Source organism: Rissa tridactyla, chromosome 1 (genome assembly GCF_028500815.1).
Source record: "Rissa tridactyla isolate bRisTri1 chromosome 1, bRisTri1.patW.cur.20221130, whole genome shotgun sequence".
Taxonomy (NCBI): domain Eukaryota; kingdom Metazoa; phylum Chordata; class Aves; order Charadriiformes; family Laridae; genus Rissa; species Rissa tridactyla.
Window position 1 is genome coordinate 174,451,024 of NC_071466.1, and position 20,173 is coordinate 174,471,196.

A 20,173-nucleotide genomic window follows, 5' to 3' on the forward strand; every position below is an offset into this window, starting at 1 on the left:
TCCCTTCACTCCCTCCATGACCTGCGTTGCTGGTGCAGACATAAGATAGCATTGCAGCTATAGATAAGATGAAAAATTATGTCTGTTATTACATGGGCAATTAAATATGCATATTAAATGCAACCATCCTGTTACAAACAGGGTTCTTTTGCTTTTGACAAAACAAAATACAGGATGATAAGCAGTCTTCCTTGAGCAGCTTATTCTACAAGTGTGCTCACTCACTCTAGGCGAAGGACTAACTGGTACAATTTCAGGTTCATGCTAAGAATTATCATAGTATCTGCTCTTCCTTAACAGGACTGTGCTCTGCTACCTCACGCATTTTATATAGGATTTCACTCTACAAAAAATGAGGATGGAAAACAAATACTCTCCACCCACTGGTAAATTTTCAGCCACGTATAGCAGCACATAAAGTATAACGTTGAGCATTTTCATACTCTACACACAGATGTTTCCCCACGATTTCTTATCTTGAAAGAGGTATGCAAAATAGAGTGCTCTCAGTGCCCTTGTTCAGGCAAAACCACTCAGCCATCACTCCCACCGTGCTATACAATGAACAGATGTCCCTACACCCCTGCCCACACTAAGATCCAGTGCAATTTATACTTTTAAGCAAACTGCTTAGATTACACTAGAACAGAAGGAAATAAAATTTCAATAAAATTATTTTAATCCCACCCATTACTGAAAATTCTACATCATTTAGGTTTTTCCTTAAATATTTACAGAAAGAATAAGGCATAGGCATTAATAAAATACTTTTTATTCTTGTAATCTTTTCCGTACTTACATTTACCTATGTCTTAGTTCTTTATTTTCATGCTTTAGAGGCATTTTACTTACTCAGAAAACAATACCGTAACATTAGGATTCAGTAGTAAGAAAATGAGTTTTAAACCTTTTCACTGTAAAATAAGCTCATATATTTTTCCACGTCATTACAAATTAGCATAGCACGAACATAAACTGAAACTCTTTGCCTATAATAAGCTACAGTACAGGGAGCCTCAACAAAGTCTACAAATTTCGGTCTGCAAGATGTTCAGAACAAGCCAAGCACAGAGCCAAGTTGGTAGATTTAAGTATCACACACAGCATGTGATTTCTGGAAAGCTGTGCATAACAGGGTGGTACCTTGCTTCAAGCTACTGCATCAGAGCCTTTCAAGATATGTATATCATACCCATCACCATGGTACCTGCAGACCTGTACTATCCAATTTTCCTGTTTAGACAAGACTCCTTCTCCAACACTATCCCCGAGGAGCATTGAGATCTAGAGCTGCGTAAAGAGCAGCAAGCCGCCTCTTCTCCTGCAAAACTCTCTGATTTCCACACACATCAAGTCAACAACTCAGAATTACAGTAAGCTGAGCACACATCTTGGTATCAGATGGACAAAACGCTACAGGTACTCCTATACAGTCAGTACTTTTATCATTTTCCAAAATAATAAAATACCAAATATTAATACTTAGTAATATTACAAGCTAGCAGATTAGGTATGCAGCACACAACCAGGTGAAAGACAATATTCCTTAAGGTCTTTCTTCTTTGTGGGATCCCTCCCTCACCTCACCAGACCCTCTCCCAGCCCCTAAACGAGGTGGCCTTTTATTGTTTTCAGAAAGGACTGCACACATTGATTGAAACTGGAACATTTAGAAAAAAAAATGAAAGAAAGAGCTGACTGTCCCCTAGAGGAAAAGAGTTTCCTGCAAAATCTCTCACAGGTTTACTGTACCTCAGCAGATCAGTTCTGTTTGCTTATAAACATCAACTTTCTTTTATTAATATCCTCACATTATTTTCTTTGTCAAGTGCTAGAAGCAGGCTTTAAATTCCAGAGGACCAACTAGCTTCCTGCTCCCTGGACATTCAATCCTTTCTTTTGCTTTTAACCCTGTATCTGCCAGGCATGAAGCTCCAAGCATCTAAATCCACCATAAATCAGGGTAATTTAGGGTTCTGCTTTGAATGCATACAAACCTACTCATTCAACATTAATCGAGACAGAATTAGTGAGACTTGTCTTTATTAAAAATGAGTACAGTGCTACAGCAGACCACATGGTAAGCCATGGCCAACCTGCTCTGGCTAAACAGCATCTAGACATCTAGACAACTAGCAATTCTATGGAAAGGGCTAAGGAAAAAGCCTATAAAGCAACCTCCATTAAACTTCCCTTCTTTAAGCCCAAGCCATTATTTTAAACTAGCCAGATGCCCTTATCAAGGCTCAAGCCACACTGAACCAACCAATGCAACAGACCTACTAAAGGCACGGTTTCAGCTGACAAGAGCCTGCAATCACATTACAAGCAGGAACAGAGAGAGAGGAAGCAGCAGCAGTACAAGGTGTAGGGCCACTAAGGTGATCAGAGGGCTGGAGCACCTCTCCTATGAAGACAGGCTGAGAGAGTTGGGGTTGTTCAGCCTGGAGAAGAGAAGGCTCCGGGGAGACCTTACAGCAGCCTTCCAGTACCTAAAGGGGGCCTACAGGAGAGATGGGGAGGGACTCTTCATCAGGGAGTGTAATGATAGGACGAGGGGGTAACAGTTTTAAACTGAGAGATGGTGGGTTTACATTAGATATTAGGAAGAAAATCTTTACTGTAAGGTTGGTGAGACACTGGAACAGGTTGCCCAGGGAAGCTGTGGATGCCCCATCCCTGGAAGTGTTCAAGGCCGGGCTGGATGGGGCTTTGAGCAGCCTGGTCTAGTGGGAGGTGTCCCTGCCCAGAGCAGGGGGGGGTGGCACCAGATGATCCCCAAGGTCTCTTCCAACTCTAACTATTCTATGACTTGCACAGTAGCTCAGGGCACATCCAGACACACAGCCTGTTCAGGTGCAGAAGGCTTTCATCTCAGGTTCCACCTGCCAGCAATACTCTGCAAGCTACATCACCACAACCACCGGGCTCCGTAATGCCAGCTGAAGCTACGCAGGGCTGGTGCAGAGCTGCTTTCGGCAGTCATTTCAAAGCCCAGGAAAAGCATGAACGTGTCTGGCAGCAAACGACAGCAGAGACGGTACTCTGGGGCAATCCAGCTTGGGTTTTGCTTTTTTAGCACGAGGCCAAGAACGCGAGGAACCACTTTCTTTGTGGCCTTTCCCCATACTTAAGTCTTTTGTCTCCTAAAAAAGTGCATCTTGAGAACTCTCCAGAAGCATGATGTTTATTAAAGAGAAATACTACCATTTTTAACAAGCCAAGTGATTTACATACAAGAGATGAGTAATGTAGTGTGAAATGGAATAGAACATACAGCTATGTCTTTTCACACAAATAGAAAATTTATTCAAGTATAGTGGTGTTACAAAGAAGATAAAGAACTGTTTGTGCTACAAAATGAAGGCTGCTATACACAAAAATGCCATTTTATTTGATTAAATTTTCTTATCATTCTCTTAGTACTTTTTCTTTCAGCAAGCTTTATTTATACAGCCATGCAGCATTTAAATTGTTTTTTTTGGCACTGGAACCTTAATTCAGATCAAAGTGCTTTTAAAAAGCTTGAGTTTTCTTCTGCTTTAATTATAAAAATGTAGATCAGAAGTTTAATTACAAATAATTAATTAAAAAAAGAAACTTTTCTTCTGCAACTAACACTAATTCCACAAGACCAAGCCCCCTTTTCCTCCTGGAAAAAAATAATAAATGAATAACCTTTAAAAGTTACCTCAAGTACAACTGAAATTGTTTGAAGAAAATGAAGCACATACACTGAATCTTCATGGAATTTACTACAAGGAAATTCTTGTTACAATTCAAGATTTTGCAGCAAGGAAATACAGCTAGATGCATACCATTCCTAGAAATATCTTCCCAGGAACCGTACAGTGTTTCTTTTTGGTGTGAGAGTTGGGAGGAGGTTTGGAAGTTCAAAGAAAGGATGGCAGAATGAGAGCGACCTTGGTAGACACCCACAAACCAAACTTCCAGAGTTCACAAATTGTTTCAGAGAGTTGCCCAAGATGATTCACTCATGAAATTCTGGCACCAATAAGGACAGACAAGCCAATACAAAAAGGCTTAATCCAAGACATAAATATTTTTCTTATTTTAGTGGTATCTAGAGGGGTGATGTATATAACACATAAAATAAGGCTTCTTAAGATACTGCCTCACTTTTGAGCCTATGCCTCGCTTCTGAGTCTAATTTCTTCTTTATCTTGTTAGTTTAATTTCTTCTTTATCTTGTTATTAAAATAATAAAAACAATCAACACTGTTGCCACACTAGGCAGTCAAATCAAATAAATACAGTATCAAGTACAAAAGAAGGCATGGCAGCACCTTCATCTTCACATAACTGTTGGAAATGAGAGGATACGACAAGGCACAGCATTCCTTCAAATATATTTTTATTTGAAAAGAAAAAATCTGTTTTTAGAAAGGGTATGAAGCATGAAAAACAGTATATAGCAGAAGGTTCATGACCTACAGAACAACAGCTACAAGTGGATTCTTACACCCACAGAGTCACACTCAAGGCAGCGTGGGCTCCTTCCACTTTGGTAAGAAAAATCCTCACTGTTATTTGGGGTTAGGACAGCCACTCTAATGACCAGGGGTGACTGCCAGCATCTCATCTGAATTTCCAACTGGACATAATCCCCCCCTCAAAGTAGGCCGGTACAAGCCCACTCAAACAAAGGAGCAGGCCAAACGTAACTGATCCCAACCCATGAATGTTGTCAGGCTGTAAAATTAAACTGAGAACATTCCTACATTACCGTAATGCCACAATGTCACACAAAAGGGTAAAAGCACCAACATGAGCAGCCTGCAGAAGAGAAGTGACGCACTACTAAATACCCTATAAAGTCACAGGCACCATGTGCTTCAAAAAGCAGACTTTTAAGTGTATCACTTAATGTGCTGCTTTGCACATTGGGCAGTGAGATCCTCCTGTGGCCTCTCAAAGGCTCACCATCAAAAACACACTCTGGAAATGATGGAACCAAATGACACACACACAAGACTCAAGACACCAAAGTCAAAGTCCCAGAAGTGGCTGATTTTTCAGAATGAACTCCCATTTCAAGGTTTCATGTTAGAGACCTGGAACAAATTAGTCCTTTGCAGAAAATAAAATTCTGGATTAGGAGTTCTAGTTCTCCCCATGCTGCCTCCAAGATGTTGACCTGTTACTTTATAATCCAGCGAACTGCATCTTTCATTTCAAAGTGACTACTAAAAGCCTACCAAGAGTATAGACATGAATATATAAAGAACTTCAATGGGACAACTCACATCCTCACTTACAGCATCCTTGAACTCTAAGACACACCTCAGAGAAACACGCCAGGCTGGAAGGCAGGCACAGGAACCACCAGACACGTGCATCCAAAACAGAGACCAGCCACACACTTGAATATTTAGACTTTAAATGATGACAGGTACAGATCACCTCTGTCTACCTTCTAGAGGCCACTCCAGCACACCAATCTTTTTTTACACAGCTGCTTGTCTCCTCATGAAGTTTTTCATCTCCTGTTGGGATCTGGATAAAGACATATCAAGGGGCTCTTTGATAAAACCAAACAGTTTGGTGCTAGTTGGATGGATTTTGGGGCTTGGTTTTAACTGTGATACTTCACAATAAGGGGACTGGCTGACCCCGCCATGTACAGACAGGTTTATTTTCCTGGTACCAGTGTTAATTCTTGAAAATCTTTATACACTGCCTTGGGGTTTTTTTCCCCCACCAAGTAATTTTTCAAACCACTGCAAACATCAACTTATGGAGACTATTTTCAGTGGAAGAGTATTTCTTAGTGCTTTACTCATACACTGGAACTCGTACATGCTGGGTTTTTTTAATACCAAAGTAAATAACCATTACCAGTTTCAATAGTTACTGAGCAAAACCTAAGAGCTATTTTAAACAGCATCAACTGAGAAACATTCCCCGCATAGAAGTTGGAGGCTAGATGCTGTAAGGGCACTCCTGAAGCACCACAATGCTGGAAGCCTACCCACTTATCAGCCAGCCGCTGCCTCCTAAAGAAAGTATTTGACTCACAGAAAGCCATCCAACTCTGAGTTACATTGCCCTGCAACAGAAGGGGAGAAAATTCTCAGAGAAGTCGCACTTACTCAGAGTAGGTAGCCAAGCAAGTGGAAACGCTGTGTACAGAAGTGAAATGCTATCTGTAAGTTGTGACTACAGACAAACATTTGCGCCGTATCTATCTTTTATTTAGGGATTTGAGGGGGTTCAAAGACTGGTTTCCCACCAGAAGGGTGCCAGAAGCATAGCGTGCAGGTCACTCTGCAGCAATGATGGGAAGCAGTTAGGAGAAAGGCACACTGGAGCCTGGTTCCTGGGCCCACAGCAGTCATTAACTGTTAAAGGTAAAAAGCCACGGGGGTGGGAAGACAGGACAGATGTAGGAACAGTTCAGGGTGCTGCTGAGTGGGTTTCTTTCCATGACCATTTTGGTCCCTGAATCATGACCCTGTTTCAAGAGTTCAAATCCTTTTTTAGGATTTAAGTACACAAACTACCAAGCTGCATGAAAATAGCATCCAGGCACTGGCAGAGACTTTACAGCGATAGTTCTGCTACCAATTACTGTGTTGTTCCTCTGAACTAATACTGGACTAGCTGACTAAAATACATAGGACTTAAAATCATACAATCCTCTCATTAGCAAAATAGCCTAGAGTAATGCTAAGTTCAGAAAAAAACATCCTGGAAACAGGATGCTAAATTCAGAAAAATCTGTCCTCCCTTGAACACCAGGTCAGAGGTCAGGGCGGGTTTTTTTTGGTCTGCTGACAGGTCGGTGAATAACAGGGGATGCCACAGACCAGTCTCCTCATCTAGCAGTAATGGTCCGTGTACCACCATGTGGAAAACCCTCATTCAATTACCTGTCAGTCTCCGGCTTCCTGGGCCAGCTGGGACCGGGAGCACTGCTGAGGCCAATGTGCTTAACTCCTGGAGAGAAAGAAGTGCTCCGAGGCAGTCAACAGTGACCCCTGCAAATAAATTAAGGAGCCTTTGTGGCAGACTAAGGGGAAGTCTGTCCAGCTCTCTGCTGGAAGACTGATGCCAAAACAGACTTGGTCTCAAGTTGTAGGCATACAATAAAAATCCGCTATTCTATTTACTATAGTGATCGTATATACACCTCCATATGTTTTAAGAGGTTACCCTGATTTTTAACAGTTTTTGAAGCATGAATATGGGCCATTCGAATAAACTCAGGAAACAAAAATAAATCAAAAGAATCAAGATATAAAGACAAAACAGTGTATGCTGAAAGTACAATATTTCCAATAAAACAAATAGCAATTAAAAAGATGAAGAGATTAAGGAAAGAAGGGATATGAAGACAGTAAATGATGGTTATTTACCTCCAATTGAAACCTTCCACTATTCTTGAAAAATCTCATGAAGCCAATAGGACAACAAAGGCTAAGAGAGTAATTCACAATGTCGTACGGAAGGCAAGGATTAGTATTCAAGGAAGCCGCTTTTACTTTTTCTCCCTCTTGAAGCTTAACAAGGCCAGGAATGGCCGAGGTGGCAGAGCACCGGAGCACATTGACCAGCCATCCCCGGTTACAGATCCTGGGTGGCCAAGTTTCATCAGTTTCAAACAGTCTGATTTACTGGTCTTCTTTTTCCTTGAAGTAAAATAGAGATTGACAGATTACTTGATCCTTAGCTGCCGCCCGAGTGATCCAGCACATTTCTTTGTTTCACATTAAGCTGTCATATATGAACAACAGCAACCCCGTGCTAGGCTGAAGCATCCTCCGAAGACAGAGCCAAAGCGCACGCCGCTGCCTTTGGAGACGCCCCTTACGAGCCATTCACAGGTCCAGAAGATATTTCAACTGTCCCGAAGTAGCAAGCTGAGCAATAGAGTCGACATGTTAAGTAATATTAAAGGTGCAATTCCAAAAACCAATTTCCTCCGTCTCTTCGAGTTTCATTCAGCAATGGGCTGGCCTTCGGGGAAAATATGGTTTAGTATGGAGTTCTGCAGAGGGTGAAACTGGGAAAGAAATTACAGGATTTACACCCTCTCCCTCTTACTGGGGAAGGACCACCTAGGCAAGCAATAACAGAAATAAGTCTAGAAGACTATCGTGAGTCTGCAGGAATACGACCTAAGAATGCAATCTAGAATAAGTGAAATGAAATCCTGCTGTCATCCTGACTTAAATAACCTGCCCACATGACAAGCTCCCACTTTAAAGGGAGATAAGGAGAGTTTATAAGATCATTCACCCCAATTGGGAAAGCACAGGGAGTTCAAAGCCTGCAAAGCCTCAAAGGCCAACAATAGACTTCCGCAATCAAGAGACAATCCAAAACTAATTTAAAAACCTGAGGGCTGAAGTGTCGGAGAACAAAGAACTTCCACCATAAGGTTCCAGTCTCTAAATAAAATGCTTCCATCTTTCAAACAACCATTTTGGACAAAAAATAGGGGTGAAAAAAGAACATTGACGGAAATGGACAGTCCAAAAAGACATCTTTTTCAAAAGAGATAGTTAAACCAAAAGCTGTGTCAAGCCTATAAAATATTTAGAAATAAAAATGAAAAAATCTAACCTAAAACATTGGCCCAAAGAACGGATTCACTTCTACACAAGTAACAGTAAGAACAAGCATCTCTGTCTTCAGATTTAGTCTGTTTCTCCAACTGTATATTTGGAGCAACTTTCACCACAGGTTGCCAGCAGGCTTGCATCTACAGCTTCAGCATCAAATATTTCAGATAAAGAAAGAAATTCCATAAACAAACAGCAAAGTCTGCTTCAGTCAACTTCACAGAAAAAAAAAAAGAAAAAAAATTAAAAAATAATCCTAGCAGCGAACAAGGAGGGAAGGGCAAACTTCCAGATGAGGGAGGCAAAGGAGCTCTAATTCAGCACTCTTGCAGCTATCAGATGGTTAACAAATTGAGATGAGAGAGACTTCTGAGCCTTTTGAGCGACTTTCACTCTGGCAAACTTAAAGGATTCAGAAGTGCAGCTGGAATACATATGGGAGATGCTGGAGAAAGTGGATCATTTGAATTTGTAACTCCATTGTGTGCTGGAAGAACTTCCTGCAGATGAGGCGCATCCCGTCTGTGGCTCAGGGAGACTCTCCGTCTGCTAACAGTCATGAATTTATTCTCTGAACCAGCTACCAGAAGTTACTCGGTTTATGCTAGTGTTATATATGCAACAAGAATCTTAAAATAAAAGCCTGCGGGGACATAATTTCTTTTTTGCTTCCAAAAATCTCTACACTACAGCATCTCCACTGGAAAAAAAAAAAAACAAAACAACACTATTTTGATGAAACTAAGATTCCGTATTTTGATCAAAGTGTTTCATTCGACAGAAATTTTTATGCAGAAACGCTTTTTAAAAAAATCAAAAGCCAATTATATTTTTAGATGATGTTCAGCATTTAAAAATAGAACAAGTATCATATTAATAGGATATTATCATGCCAGGATTGTCATATTAGATAAGCAGTTACTGATTTCCTTGGTTGGTGCTCAACTACAACACCCGAAAACTACAGGGCCTCAGTTACTTGTGCATCTTCTCTGGATTACGTTGTTCTTTATCAACATATTAAAGTCCTTGTTTCATATATAAATTATGGTAATTTGAAATTAGCACACAGAAGATGCAACAGAACAGACAAAGGGAAAATACTACAGAGAACGTATACAAGTCCCTTTCTCCCCACTTCTCCCCATCACCAGCCTCACCGCTGGAATTCAGAAGATAGCAGCCACCCGCAAACTGGATCCACTGAAAGCTACTGTAGAGGTGCACTTGGAGCTGAAAAGTTAGTAGATGGCAAAAAGAGGCCATAAAAACCACAGATGTAAATTAATAATTAAATTTACACATACAACAAGGAGACAGATGGCAAGCAATTTTCCCCAGTGTACTTATACTTGTTCTTCTAGTGCACGTATTTGGGTCACTTGCTAGATTAAATCTCATGTGGCAGACCCACCAGAGGTACTGTCGAACGTGTATGGGCTCGGCCTATTTTTAAATGACGCGAGTCTGACGCTACAGAGTGAAGGCATTTATCAGGATTTCTTCAAGACATTTTGCAATACTGCCCTGGGACTTTGAAACAAGGCTGTTGGATACGTTCTACTGTCGGCAAGGCTGCCCCATTCAGGCCTGCTAAATAAAATGCAGCAAGAGCTGGAGAAAGTTGGTCAGTGCTACCAAATCTCACGGAAGAGCCCTACATGGAGACAGACAAATCTGTACATATTTTCTGGAATGCCAATTTTGTCAGCGTGCCACAGAAAAAACACATCGTTCAAGGTTAGAGATTCCTACTAAGACTCTCCTTAAAATATGCCTTTCTTATGACACTTGGGAGAAGAAAGGAACACCTCAATAGAGGAGTTGCTTGTGACGTGTTTGCCGTAGCAACGCATGACCTCGGAGACACAGAGCACTACATCTTCCACACCCCAGCTATAAACTGTCAGTGACCTGTCTTATTTAGCACAGGTCACACGAAGGACTACAACTTCAATGCAAGGCACCCACAGGTCAAATTGCCTCCTTTTGGGGGGGGCTTAAATGGCAGGGAAAAATAATTACGCAGGCGTGTAAGCCTAATTGCAGCAATGGGTTTCCCTCCTGTAATACTGGTAGATATTAGCATGAAACAAGAACTGCATGTGCAGAGATTAGCCCCCCTTAATCTGTCAAAAAGCTGGATTTAACACAGTGCAACAAGCAAGATCTTCAATACAGCCGCAGGAATGGAAATTGCATTTCTCCCTACCCCTTGTTATCAGTTCCAAGATGATTTTGCTCAGCAATAAATAAACCTTTATTAACAAGCAGTTTGAGCTCACTGTGGCATTAGACCAACAACATCTAAATATTTCATAAAATCCTAGAATGGTTAGAGTTCCCCCTCTTCCTGCATTCGTGTCTTCTTTCACATTACTGCACGCCACATCCAGCTTCAAATAAAACAAATAAGCAAAGGGGGGGGGGAAATATTTATTTGTTCCTGGATGAACAGGGAGGTTTTGAGTTGGGGAGGGAAATTCCCCCCCTAATAATCTACACATGTAACTAGGAAATACCACAGCTGTCTGTGAGAATAACAGTAGCAGGGAACAGGGTGGCAAAAGCTTGTGTTTTCTAGGTCCCCAGGAAAAAAAAAAAAAAAATAAAGCCGTGTTTCTTCTTTACACTGGCTCCCGGGTTTAGAGGCTGTCACTTTCATTCAGAGTAATCAATAAGTCAATTGATCAAAAAGATCACATGTTTGCACTGATTATGTGCATGCCACATATCTGGCTAGCCTGAAAGAAACAGCAAGTTCAGCAGACTAATGCTGAAAAGTAAGAATGTATACATTTGCTTACTCAACTTCCTCAGGCTTTAAAGTCATTCAATTTCAGTTTAATTGGGTGAAGGGTGGGAAATAAAAATATTGAACCCTTTGATATAGAGTCATAATGCCCAGACTACAAGAAAGTTTGTTATATCACTGTCCATACAGTCTTTGGTTTGGTGCCGTGCTGCTGCTAAAATATTAAGTTTTACTATTGGGAAATTGATTTTGCTATAAGAAGTTTTTACGATGCCACTTAATCTTACGCAACCTACATAAAAAAAAAAAAAATACAGAAAGCAATTACAGACACCCTTTATATAGTAAGCTTGATCACTATATTAAAAAAAGAACAGTCTGATGTAATTTCAACATAATGGCAAAGGAAGCAGAAAAAGCTATGGCAATATGCTGCCCTCATGAAACAAAACAGTGCAGGTTCCCAGCTTAAATGCACAATCTTGATTCACTTAAAGTTAGTAGTGTGATCCATCTCCCACATGGAGGGCTGTGTCCTGCAGCTCCAGCATCGACCTCCTTTTCTAGTGTTACGTTTCAAGCCAGCTCCTGCAGGGCAGCGAGATTCTGTGATTACAGGTGAAAGAATACTTTGGGTCTGAGATGAGAGCCTGCCTCTTTGAATAGATAACCCTTTCTAGTTCAACAATTACTAGCATGCAACAGCCATTTCTGCCTTGCCCCTTCCAGTGCTGCAGTAAAAAACATCCTAATTAGACGACCCCACATACAGAAATGCCATTAACTAGCTTTCAGAGCACTCTACTGAATGCCTAAATCTTAGCTACGATGATGAGAAGTACTTTATTTAGTTGGGAGGTAAACACATAAACAAAGCAGTGTTTTAGAACACCTTTAAAATAGTCTGGGATTAGCACTAGCAAAGACAGCGTGTGATTATCTTTTCCACCCTTTCCGAGATGACACTCAAATATCGCTGTTTTCTAGCTGCATTAAAGCACACGCAGGCAACATCAAGAGTAACCTTGACCTCTACATCAATAACACCAGTTAGTACTTCAAATTGTTTTCTATGCCTAGCCAATTTGAACCAGCCTGGCAGGACAGCCTTATAAGCATGTCCTCAAACAACCCAGCTTTGCCTAAATATTGCAACATATGCTCCTTAGGGTTACATAAATACTCCACAACTCCTGCGGTGCTTAACTATAACAAGCGGGTTTGAAATAGTGTCAGTGTGTCAAAATATTCACTGCTTTCTATTGATCCAACTTAGATCTCGCATATCAGGATAACAGCAGGTTTTTTTTCTTTTACTGTTTGTGAATGAAGTTTTGAAAGGTTAAAAGAAAAAAAAAATCACTGGGGATAACTGGAAGGTTCACAGAAACCTAAAAACACTTAATTGCTTCACAAGGCTCCAAGTGCATGTAAATGACCTGAAGGACTGAAGCCTGAATCGCCACATTCTGCGGCTGACACTGTTTCTCAGCCAAGGACCTGGACCAGGACTAACACTTGGCATTTACTTCGAGTATAATAGGTTTAATAGCAGCAACCCTTGAAAACGGGGCGGGGGGGAACGACACGTTATTCTGGAAGCAGTGACAGACCCTTAAACACGGCAGGTGCACCGTGGTACGGCGTACGGGAAGAGAATTCCAAGTTTAGTAACTAATTGTCTCCAGGACAGGCAGGTCTTACTTCCCCCAGGCGGATCAAAGACACAACCGACCCTTTGGCATGCCATCGGCGCCCTGGGAAGTTCCGCTCATCCAGCGACATCTTTTCCCGCTTCGGGCGCATCCCTTGTCCCACCTCGCCCCACCTGTCCCCGTCCTCTCCCACCGGACCCTCCTCCCTCCAGGGCGCTGCCCCCCGCCCCGCAGCCGCACGGAGGGCTCGCCGGCACCGCGAAACGGAGCCACGAAGCGGGGACCGGCCGCTGGCACACACAGAGGCGCCCGTGCGCACCCCCCGAGGGGGGCTGGCTACCACCTAGGCGATGCGGGCAACCATCGCCTGGGCAGCGCGGAGCCGCCGGCAGCTGCCCGCTCGCACACAGGGGAGACGGTCGCTCGCCACCGAGGAGAGAGGCACATGAAAAGCTGTCAAAGTAAATCCCTGCTCACTTTTTTTTTTTTTTGGATGGTTTAATTCCAATGGAGCATGAAAACACCCCAGGACGGTTAATAAGTTTAGCCAGGCGTGCTGCCTTCCCCGATACATTTTAATTATGCATCCGTTTTAATTGCGATCAAATTAAGCCACCGGAAAAAAAGCACAAATTGGAATATCTTTTTTTTCTTTCCCGTCTGCTGACAGCGCCTTTCAGCAGCTCCGGAAGGCGGGTACGCCCGGCAGCGGGGCAGGTACGGACCCCGCTACTGCCCGGCCCGGCGGGGGGCTCCGGTGCCCGCGGCCGCCCGGAGGAGCCCGACAGCGCTCGGCAACTTCCCGCCGGAGCCGCCAGCCCGGTGACACGGCGCGCGAGGGATCAGCCCGGGACGCGCGAAGTTAAAGCGGCGGGTCCCTTCCCAGCGGGGAGGGCTGGAGGGGACCCACCCCGCCCGGGAGCTGTCAAAGCCCCCGGAGCGTCCGCCGCCGCGGCCACCCGGAGCCGAGGAGCCGCCGGGACCCTCCCAACGCCACCCCCGGGGCACCCCCGGCAGGTGGGCACCCCCCCGCCCGGCCCTGCCGCCCCCCGCCCTACCTGTCATCGTAGCAGAAGTCGGCGCGCAGGGTGTTGAGGTACAGGGCGAGCCCCAGGGCGCTGCTCAACAACTCCGCGATCATCTCTCCGCCTGCCGCCGCCGCCGCCACCGCGCTCGCACCGGGGCAGCCCCCCCTGCCCGGCCTCCCGCCCCAGCCCCGCCGCGGCTGCCCCTCGATACCCCCGGCACCGCGGGGCGCCGCTCCGCACTCCGCCGGCGGCCGCAGCCTGACGGCACGTCCCGCCCCCCCCAACCCGCTCCTCCGCCGCCCCCTACCCCATGGCAGCGGGGCGAGCGACGGAGAGAGCGCGGCTGGGCTGGGCGGAGCGACGCGGGGCGCGGCGGCGGCGGCAGCAGCAGCTGCCGCCCTCCTCCCGCCGCAGCCTCGACGCTGCCGCGGCTCCGGTTCGCGCCCGGCCCCGGCCCGCGCCCCCCTGGCTGCCGAGCCGGGCGCCGCCGCCGAGGCTCTGAGAGCGCCCGCGTGGGGCGCCCCGGGCTCCCACCGCGCCTGCGTGAGGGGCCGCCCCGTGCCCGCCCCCACGCGCCCGCCCCGCCCCGCGTGCCCGCCCCGCGCCCCGCCTGCGCCCCCGGCGGCGCGGAGGCACCACCCGCGTCTGTGGCCGCGGCCGCGGCCGTGTGCGCACCGGCGGCAGCGGCGGGCTGGTTCGTGCGCTGGGCAGGGCTGGCCCCGCCGCTGCCGCCGGCTGGGCACGACCCTCTTCTTCAAGGGGTTTTTTCCCATTCCGCTTTTCCCTTTCTCTGTTTTCCTTTTTCCTTTCTTTTTTTCTTTCCGACTTCTTTCTTTCCATCTATTTTCTGTCGTTTTTCTTTCTTTCTTTTCAGTTTCTCTCTTATCAGTTTCTCTATTTTCAGTTTTTTCTTTCTCTTTTAGTTTCTCTTTCTTTTCCTTTCCTCCTTTCCCCTGCTCCCCTTTTCTTCCCTTACCCATCTTTCTTTTCCTCTTCCCCTTTTCCCCCCTTTCCTTCTTTTTATCCTGCCCTCCCCCCAGCATAGGTCAGATGGAAGCTCGTTAGGAGGAAAGAGAGGGTGGGTTCCACTGGGAATGGGATGGCAGAGCAGGGGACTCAACGCTCCCACTTACCCCGAGCCTGGTATTTCCCTCTGTGTCAGCGTCGACATCCATGGGGAGCTCTCAGCTCGGCTTCCAGTTAAGCAAAAACCAAAGGTAACCACTGAAACTGGGCAGAAGCGGGGGACACTGGAAAGAAACACACCCCAAGGCAAGGAGCGCCGCAAACCAGAGCTCACTCGGGGCAGCCCCACGATGGGGTGAGGTGGGCACAGCCTGAGCCGCCTGCGGTGAGTGGGACAAATCAACGGCTCGGACAGGAAACCCAGCTGTGGAAAGTAATGCACCGAATCCATCTTCAATAATTCATGGGATATAGAGGCATGAAGTTATGGGAAGGGTTTGGGTCCATCAAGCTGATTGTTTCCTTTTTTAAGAGAGTTTTAAAAACGTGTCCTCCTTTTTCTGCTAGACAGCCCTTTCTATAAGCATTTCCTTGTGATTTCCATCAAGTGGCACATCATGCTGTCCCAGAAGCATGGGAGTCTGTACATCAAGCTGTGTCTAATAAATTGGGGAGCTTTTAACAGGTTTTTCGTTCTCCCCTATGTGATTATTTAATGTTGTTCTTTGCAACCTCAAAATATATTAAGTGCATTAAGACCTCTTTCAAGCAATGCTTAAAGTGCTCCTGTGAAGTCTGCCCCAAGTGTCACAAACATCTCAGCTGCTTTTACTCAGAGTCAGGGGGTGCGTTATCACCATCAGTGGCGGTAATTGCAGGCATGGGGGGAGGGTGCATTTTCTTCAGAATATTAAAGCTTGGAGGGGCCTTATTGAACCCATTAGCGGATCACATTGATCTGGCATTAAACTTTTCAGCCTGAAGCACAGAACACAGTAACCTAGATTTTAAAGAGTTGGTACGCTTTGTCGGAAGACCTGCAGTCCTCACTTTCGAACGCCGATTCTCAACGTGTTTCTGGACCTACTCCCAAGATCCCGATCATCATGACTTAGTCCCTCTTGCTGCAGGGGGGTTGCTGGGCTTACGCACTGGGTTTGCACAGCTCCTTCGCTGGAACATCCTAATAAACTCTGCACAAAAAGCAGTATAATTGCTGCTGAGTCACGGTGGCAGAAGTCTCTTGTTCTCCATCGAAACTGTATGGATTTTTTCTTCAAAGAGGCAGGACTACCGGCTGGGGTAGATGAGGGCAGGCAGGAAAGCTTTAGAAACAAAACAAATCCTCCAGGGAAAAAGTTTAACAAAGCCTGACTCTGGCTAATAAAACCAAATGTCAAGAAAGGGTGGGATGAAGTGTGTAGACTCTGCGGAGAATTGCTGCTCTGCTGGACGTCCCCAGTGCCCCAGGATGGACGCAGGTAGTGGCATTAGGGCTCCACCAGCCTAAATCCAAGTGGATTTAGCTGCACTCACAACAGTCTACAAAATCTGCATCTCGTAGATATATTTCTCCATATAAACAAAGGATAAGTCAAGAGCTTCCTCTGAGGGAGAAAACCTGCTTTGTGGAAAGAAATAGATGAGAACGTGTGCGTGTACCACCCCACTCGTCAGCTCCGAGGCCCTGTGTGCCAGGCCAAGCTGGGGGCAGAGGGTGGAATGAGGCTGGGCAGGAAGCTGGAGGCAAGTTCAACATAAAAATTATCGGCCTTGTTAAGCAAACAACACCTCAGGAGAAAGCAAGAGGGTAGAAATCAAAGTGTGCTAGAGGAGTTCACTCTGTTTCTTGGTTAGTTAAAAGTAATAAACGCACTGGAGTTATGAACATATTTTACTATATCATCTGGAGGTGTCAGATAACGTTCTGACTCATAGCAGATTTACAGTGTGATGTACAGTAATCACAAGGTATTGAAAGAGGTAATTTAGAAGTTCGGATGTGTCACTAAGCAGCCATTTCCAAAATAACCTTCACTTCCAGAAAGTCATTGCCACAGACTCTGGTATCAGGGAAAAGGGAAGAGGTAGAGGGTTGTAACAACACATAATAATAACAGTAATTGTGAAGATAACTAGCGTTATGCAGACTAACGGCTGATCGGTTGTGTACAGCTTAGTAGACAAACTCCATGCTTTATTGCAAATAGGGCAATCAAAAGTCATCTGGTTTACTACCAATCTGGAAATTTCTTCATCAAAGACATTGTAGACTCTGAGTCACTGTGCTACGACGTACTTCACCTAAACTGTGCCTGAAAGACTAAGTTGTGGCACAGCATGTAGAAATACATGTCTGTCTCAGTGACAGATTTGGTTAACCGGTCACTGACTATGAGACCTTAAATGTCAGGGTAATGCATGTGGTGCAGATCCCTCAACAGATTAGATTAGACACTTCAATTTCTATACACCGGGTTCATTTGCTGGAGCTTGTAGAAAATATTTGTGCCAACTTCCTCAAAGCATCTGAGACGAGAGAGGCTAACCCCCCGAAAGCTGCTGGGATTTTTTTTTATTAGAATGAGGTAACTGGATATTAAATGTTACTATAGGAATAATCAAGTGGGATTTACTAATTGTTTGCCAGTTCTTACGCTCAGAGACCATCACATAAATGTCATAACACATTGTGTATAATTTTGAGCAACCTAAATTACATCCAAAGATGTGACTTAACGAGCCTCAGAAGTGTAAACTTTGGTGCATTTCAAAACACCCACACAGTTGCTGTTGTTAGTAGTCAGGGATAGGCTGGTGTTATCTAAGGAAGGAAATCAAGTTAGTTGAATACTTAGATGAACGAATGACCTTATTTTATCAAACGCAGGAAAAAATGGGGTAGAGAAGAATGTTTCGGCCAAGTGCCTCTTTCAGAGTTACTCGCTGATTCATAAAGGTAAAGTTGTTTGATTTTGTGGACTACGATCTAAGCTGTTGTTTTCCTGCAATGCTGACAAGATCAAATTAACTCTCAAAGAGACCAGCATTTCTGTTCTCTTTAAGAAATTGCCTTTTTTTTTTCTTTTGTGAGTGCTACGATAATAACATCAGCAATGACAACCAAAGTAAGAATAAGCTGCAACCGCAAAAGAGTAAAATCTCATGGAAATCGACATGAAATAGAACTGTAAAAACTGAAGACACGCAGGAAAAACAAGCACAGGCAGGACTTGCATCAGTACTTGGAAGAGATTTTAACTGAACGCATTTCCTAAGGAAGTACATTTCCAGGAGGCACCAGTTCCTACTTTAGATCAGTCAGTGGAGCTAGAGTATTGCTGCAGAGCTGGAGAGAGAGAGAGAGGGGAAAAAAAAAAAAAAAAAAGAATGCAATTTTAGTTTGACCTAATCTAATTACACGGACTCCCTCTAGGAAGAAAAAAGATAGTTATAGGGAAGTTCCTCGTATGCACATAACATGCAAGAGCACTTGAAGAACTCACAGGTGAGCACATCTCAAAGGAGATGATTACTCCAAATGGATGGCTGTGATTAAAAGTGATAGCACATTTCATGAAAAATTTTAGGACTAAAACTTAAATTCTTGAAGGGGCTTGGATATCTCCTTCTTCAGAAAATTCTTCTATGCCTTACATCTAGGTGCCAGTGTGGCTTTCGTGTTCAGCTGACATCAGACAACCTAAAGTCTCAAAGCACCTAATTCTACACAGTTAAAGTCCCTATGCATCTAGACTGCCACTCGATATTTTCAGAACCACCCAAAAAAAGACCCTGTCGTGTCATTTAAAGCTTTAGCATATCCTGAAGCCGTATCATTGTTACCAAAACAAGTGTTTTCTTGCCTCTCAGTGCCTGTGAGACCTGAGACAGGAGTGTGCAAAACAACACAACACAGACCAGTCTCAAGTGGAGCCTGAGCCAAGGAGACAGGAGACACAAGGTGTCTTTGCCTAACCTGGGGAATGGATTTGAGCTGTAATGTCATAACCCTGAAGTTACTGTGCCGACATCAGGCCGTCTGCGACAGGACATTTTCCCATCCAAAAGATTCCATTTGAATACAATAGTCATTTATTCATTTGTATGCAAGAGTAATTGCTTCTACACTGGCAATTAGGACATTCAGGTAGTTCGTGCAATCTGGGATCAGATGACTACTCCAAATCAGGAAGAAAAGGGCAGGTTGTGACCCCTGACAGCTCTGGTAAAGAGCTTTAAATTATAAAGCGTTTGTAACGAGGGCTGAGGGAGCTCCCTCCTAGCTGATTATTTTTATGAAAACAAACTAGTTTATATAGTCACCTACCTCCAAAATAAGTTCACTGATAAAAATTGTAAGGAAAAGTGTGTAGTTCCTTGCAGCTAAATTCTTGAATGAGGTCTAACATATATGTCCACCATTTCTGCAAAGTTTTTGGTTTAATATCCTGTTATAGTCAAGAAAAAAACGGTCAGATTAGGTTCTGCTCTCCTGTGATAAAAAGCTCCAGATATTCAATGGAAAAACTGGGAGATTTTTTCCTACCCAGTACTTTAGGTGTCTCCATACTAGTCTTGCTGTCCTCTGCCAATTCCATCATCAGATGCCTTCCCATTTAGGAATATCTACTAAACTGACTATTTGCGTTCTCTTCAACCATGTGCAGCAGGAAATAATGGTGTGTCTCAGATCTCAGAAGGATGCTCTGGTTTTCCATACTGTAGCCGCTGTAAATTAATTTGCTGTAGGGCACTGTTGACTCATATACTGATTTCTGGTGGTATGCCCCTTACTGCTTGAAGTAAAAGAGCAATGGCACAGCAAAAGGTAGTTTTCAGTCTCTTCTGAAGTTTCAAGGATGACTTTCTTAATGTTACCCCATTCTAGACTAATCCTAGTCTACTTTACATATTTATCTCCCTTGTCCTTTGAGGTAGCTCAAAGTGAGATCAAAAAGAGTTTTTAATCCTTCTTGTTCAGAATAAGTTGACAGTGTAAACTTACTAATTGCAGATATGTCAACTTGTCGTCTCCCAGAACATGAGCCTCTTTACTGTTTGTTTTTTCATACTTTATAAAAATAGCAATATACCAGTTTTCTTTTTTTGTAGTTCCTTTTATCAAAACGGCTCAAAGAAATACACATCCCTAAAAGATGGCTCTGGAAGGAAATTATA

The 20,173-nt window shown here is 44.1% G+C and overlaps 1 protein-coding gene across 2 annotated transcripts in view; it reads right to left on the reverse strand.

Moving 5' to 3' along the window:
• TMTC2 (transmembrane O-mannosyltransferase targeting cadherins 2) overlaps window positions 1-14,279 on the reverse strand; it is a 193,696-nt gene extending 179,417 nt beyond the window's left edge. The window contains exon 1 of one of the 2 annotated variants that reach the window (XM_054207348.1): window positions 14,057-14,279. In XM_054207348.1, coding sequence (XP_054063323.1) covers window positions 14,057-14,139 — 83 coding nt within the window. In that variant the 5' untranslated portion in view covers window positions 14,140-14,279. The remainder of the gene's footprint in view (window positions 1-14,056) is intronic. The other variant, XM_054207339.1, reaches the window with a different exon arrangement.
• Between the last annotated feature and the right edge of the window lie 5,894 nt (window positions 14,280-20,173).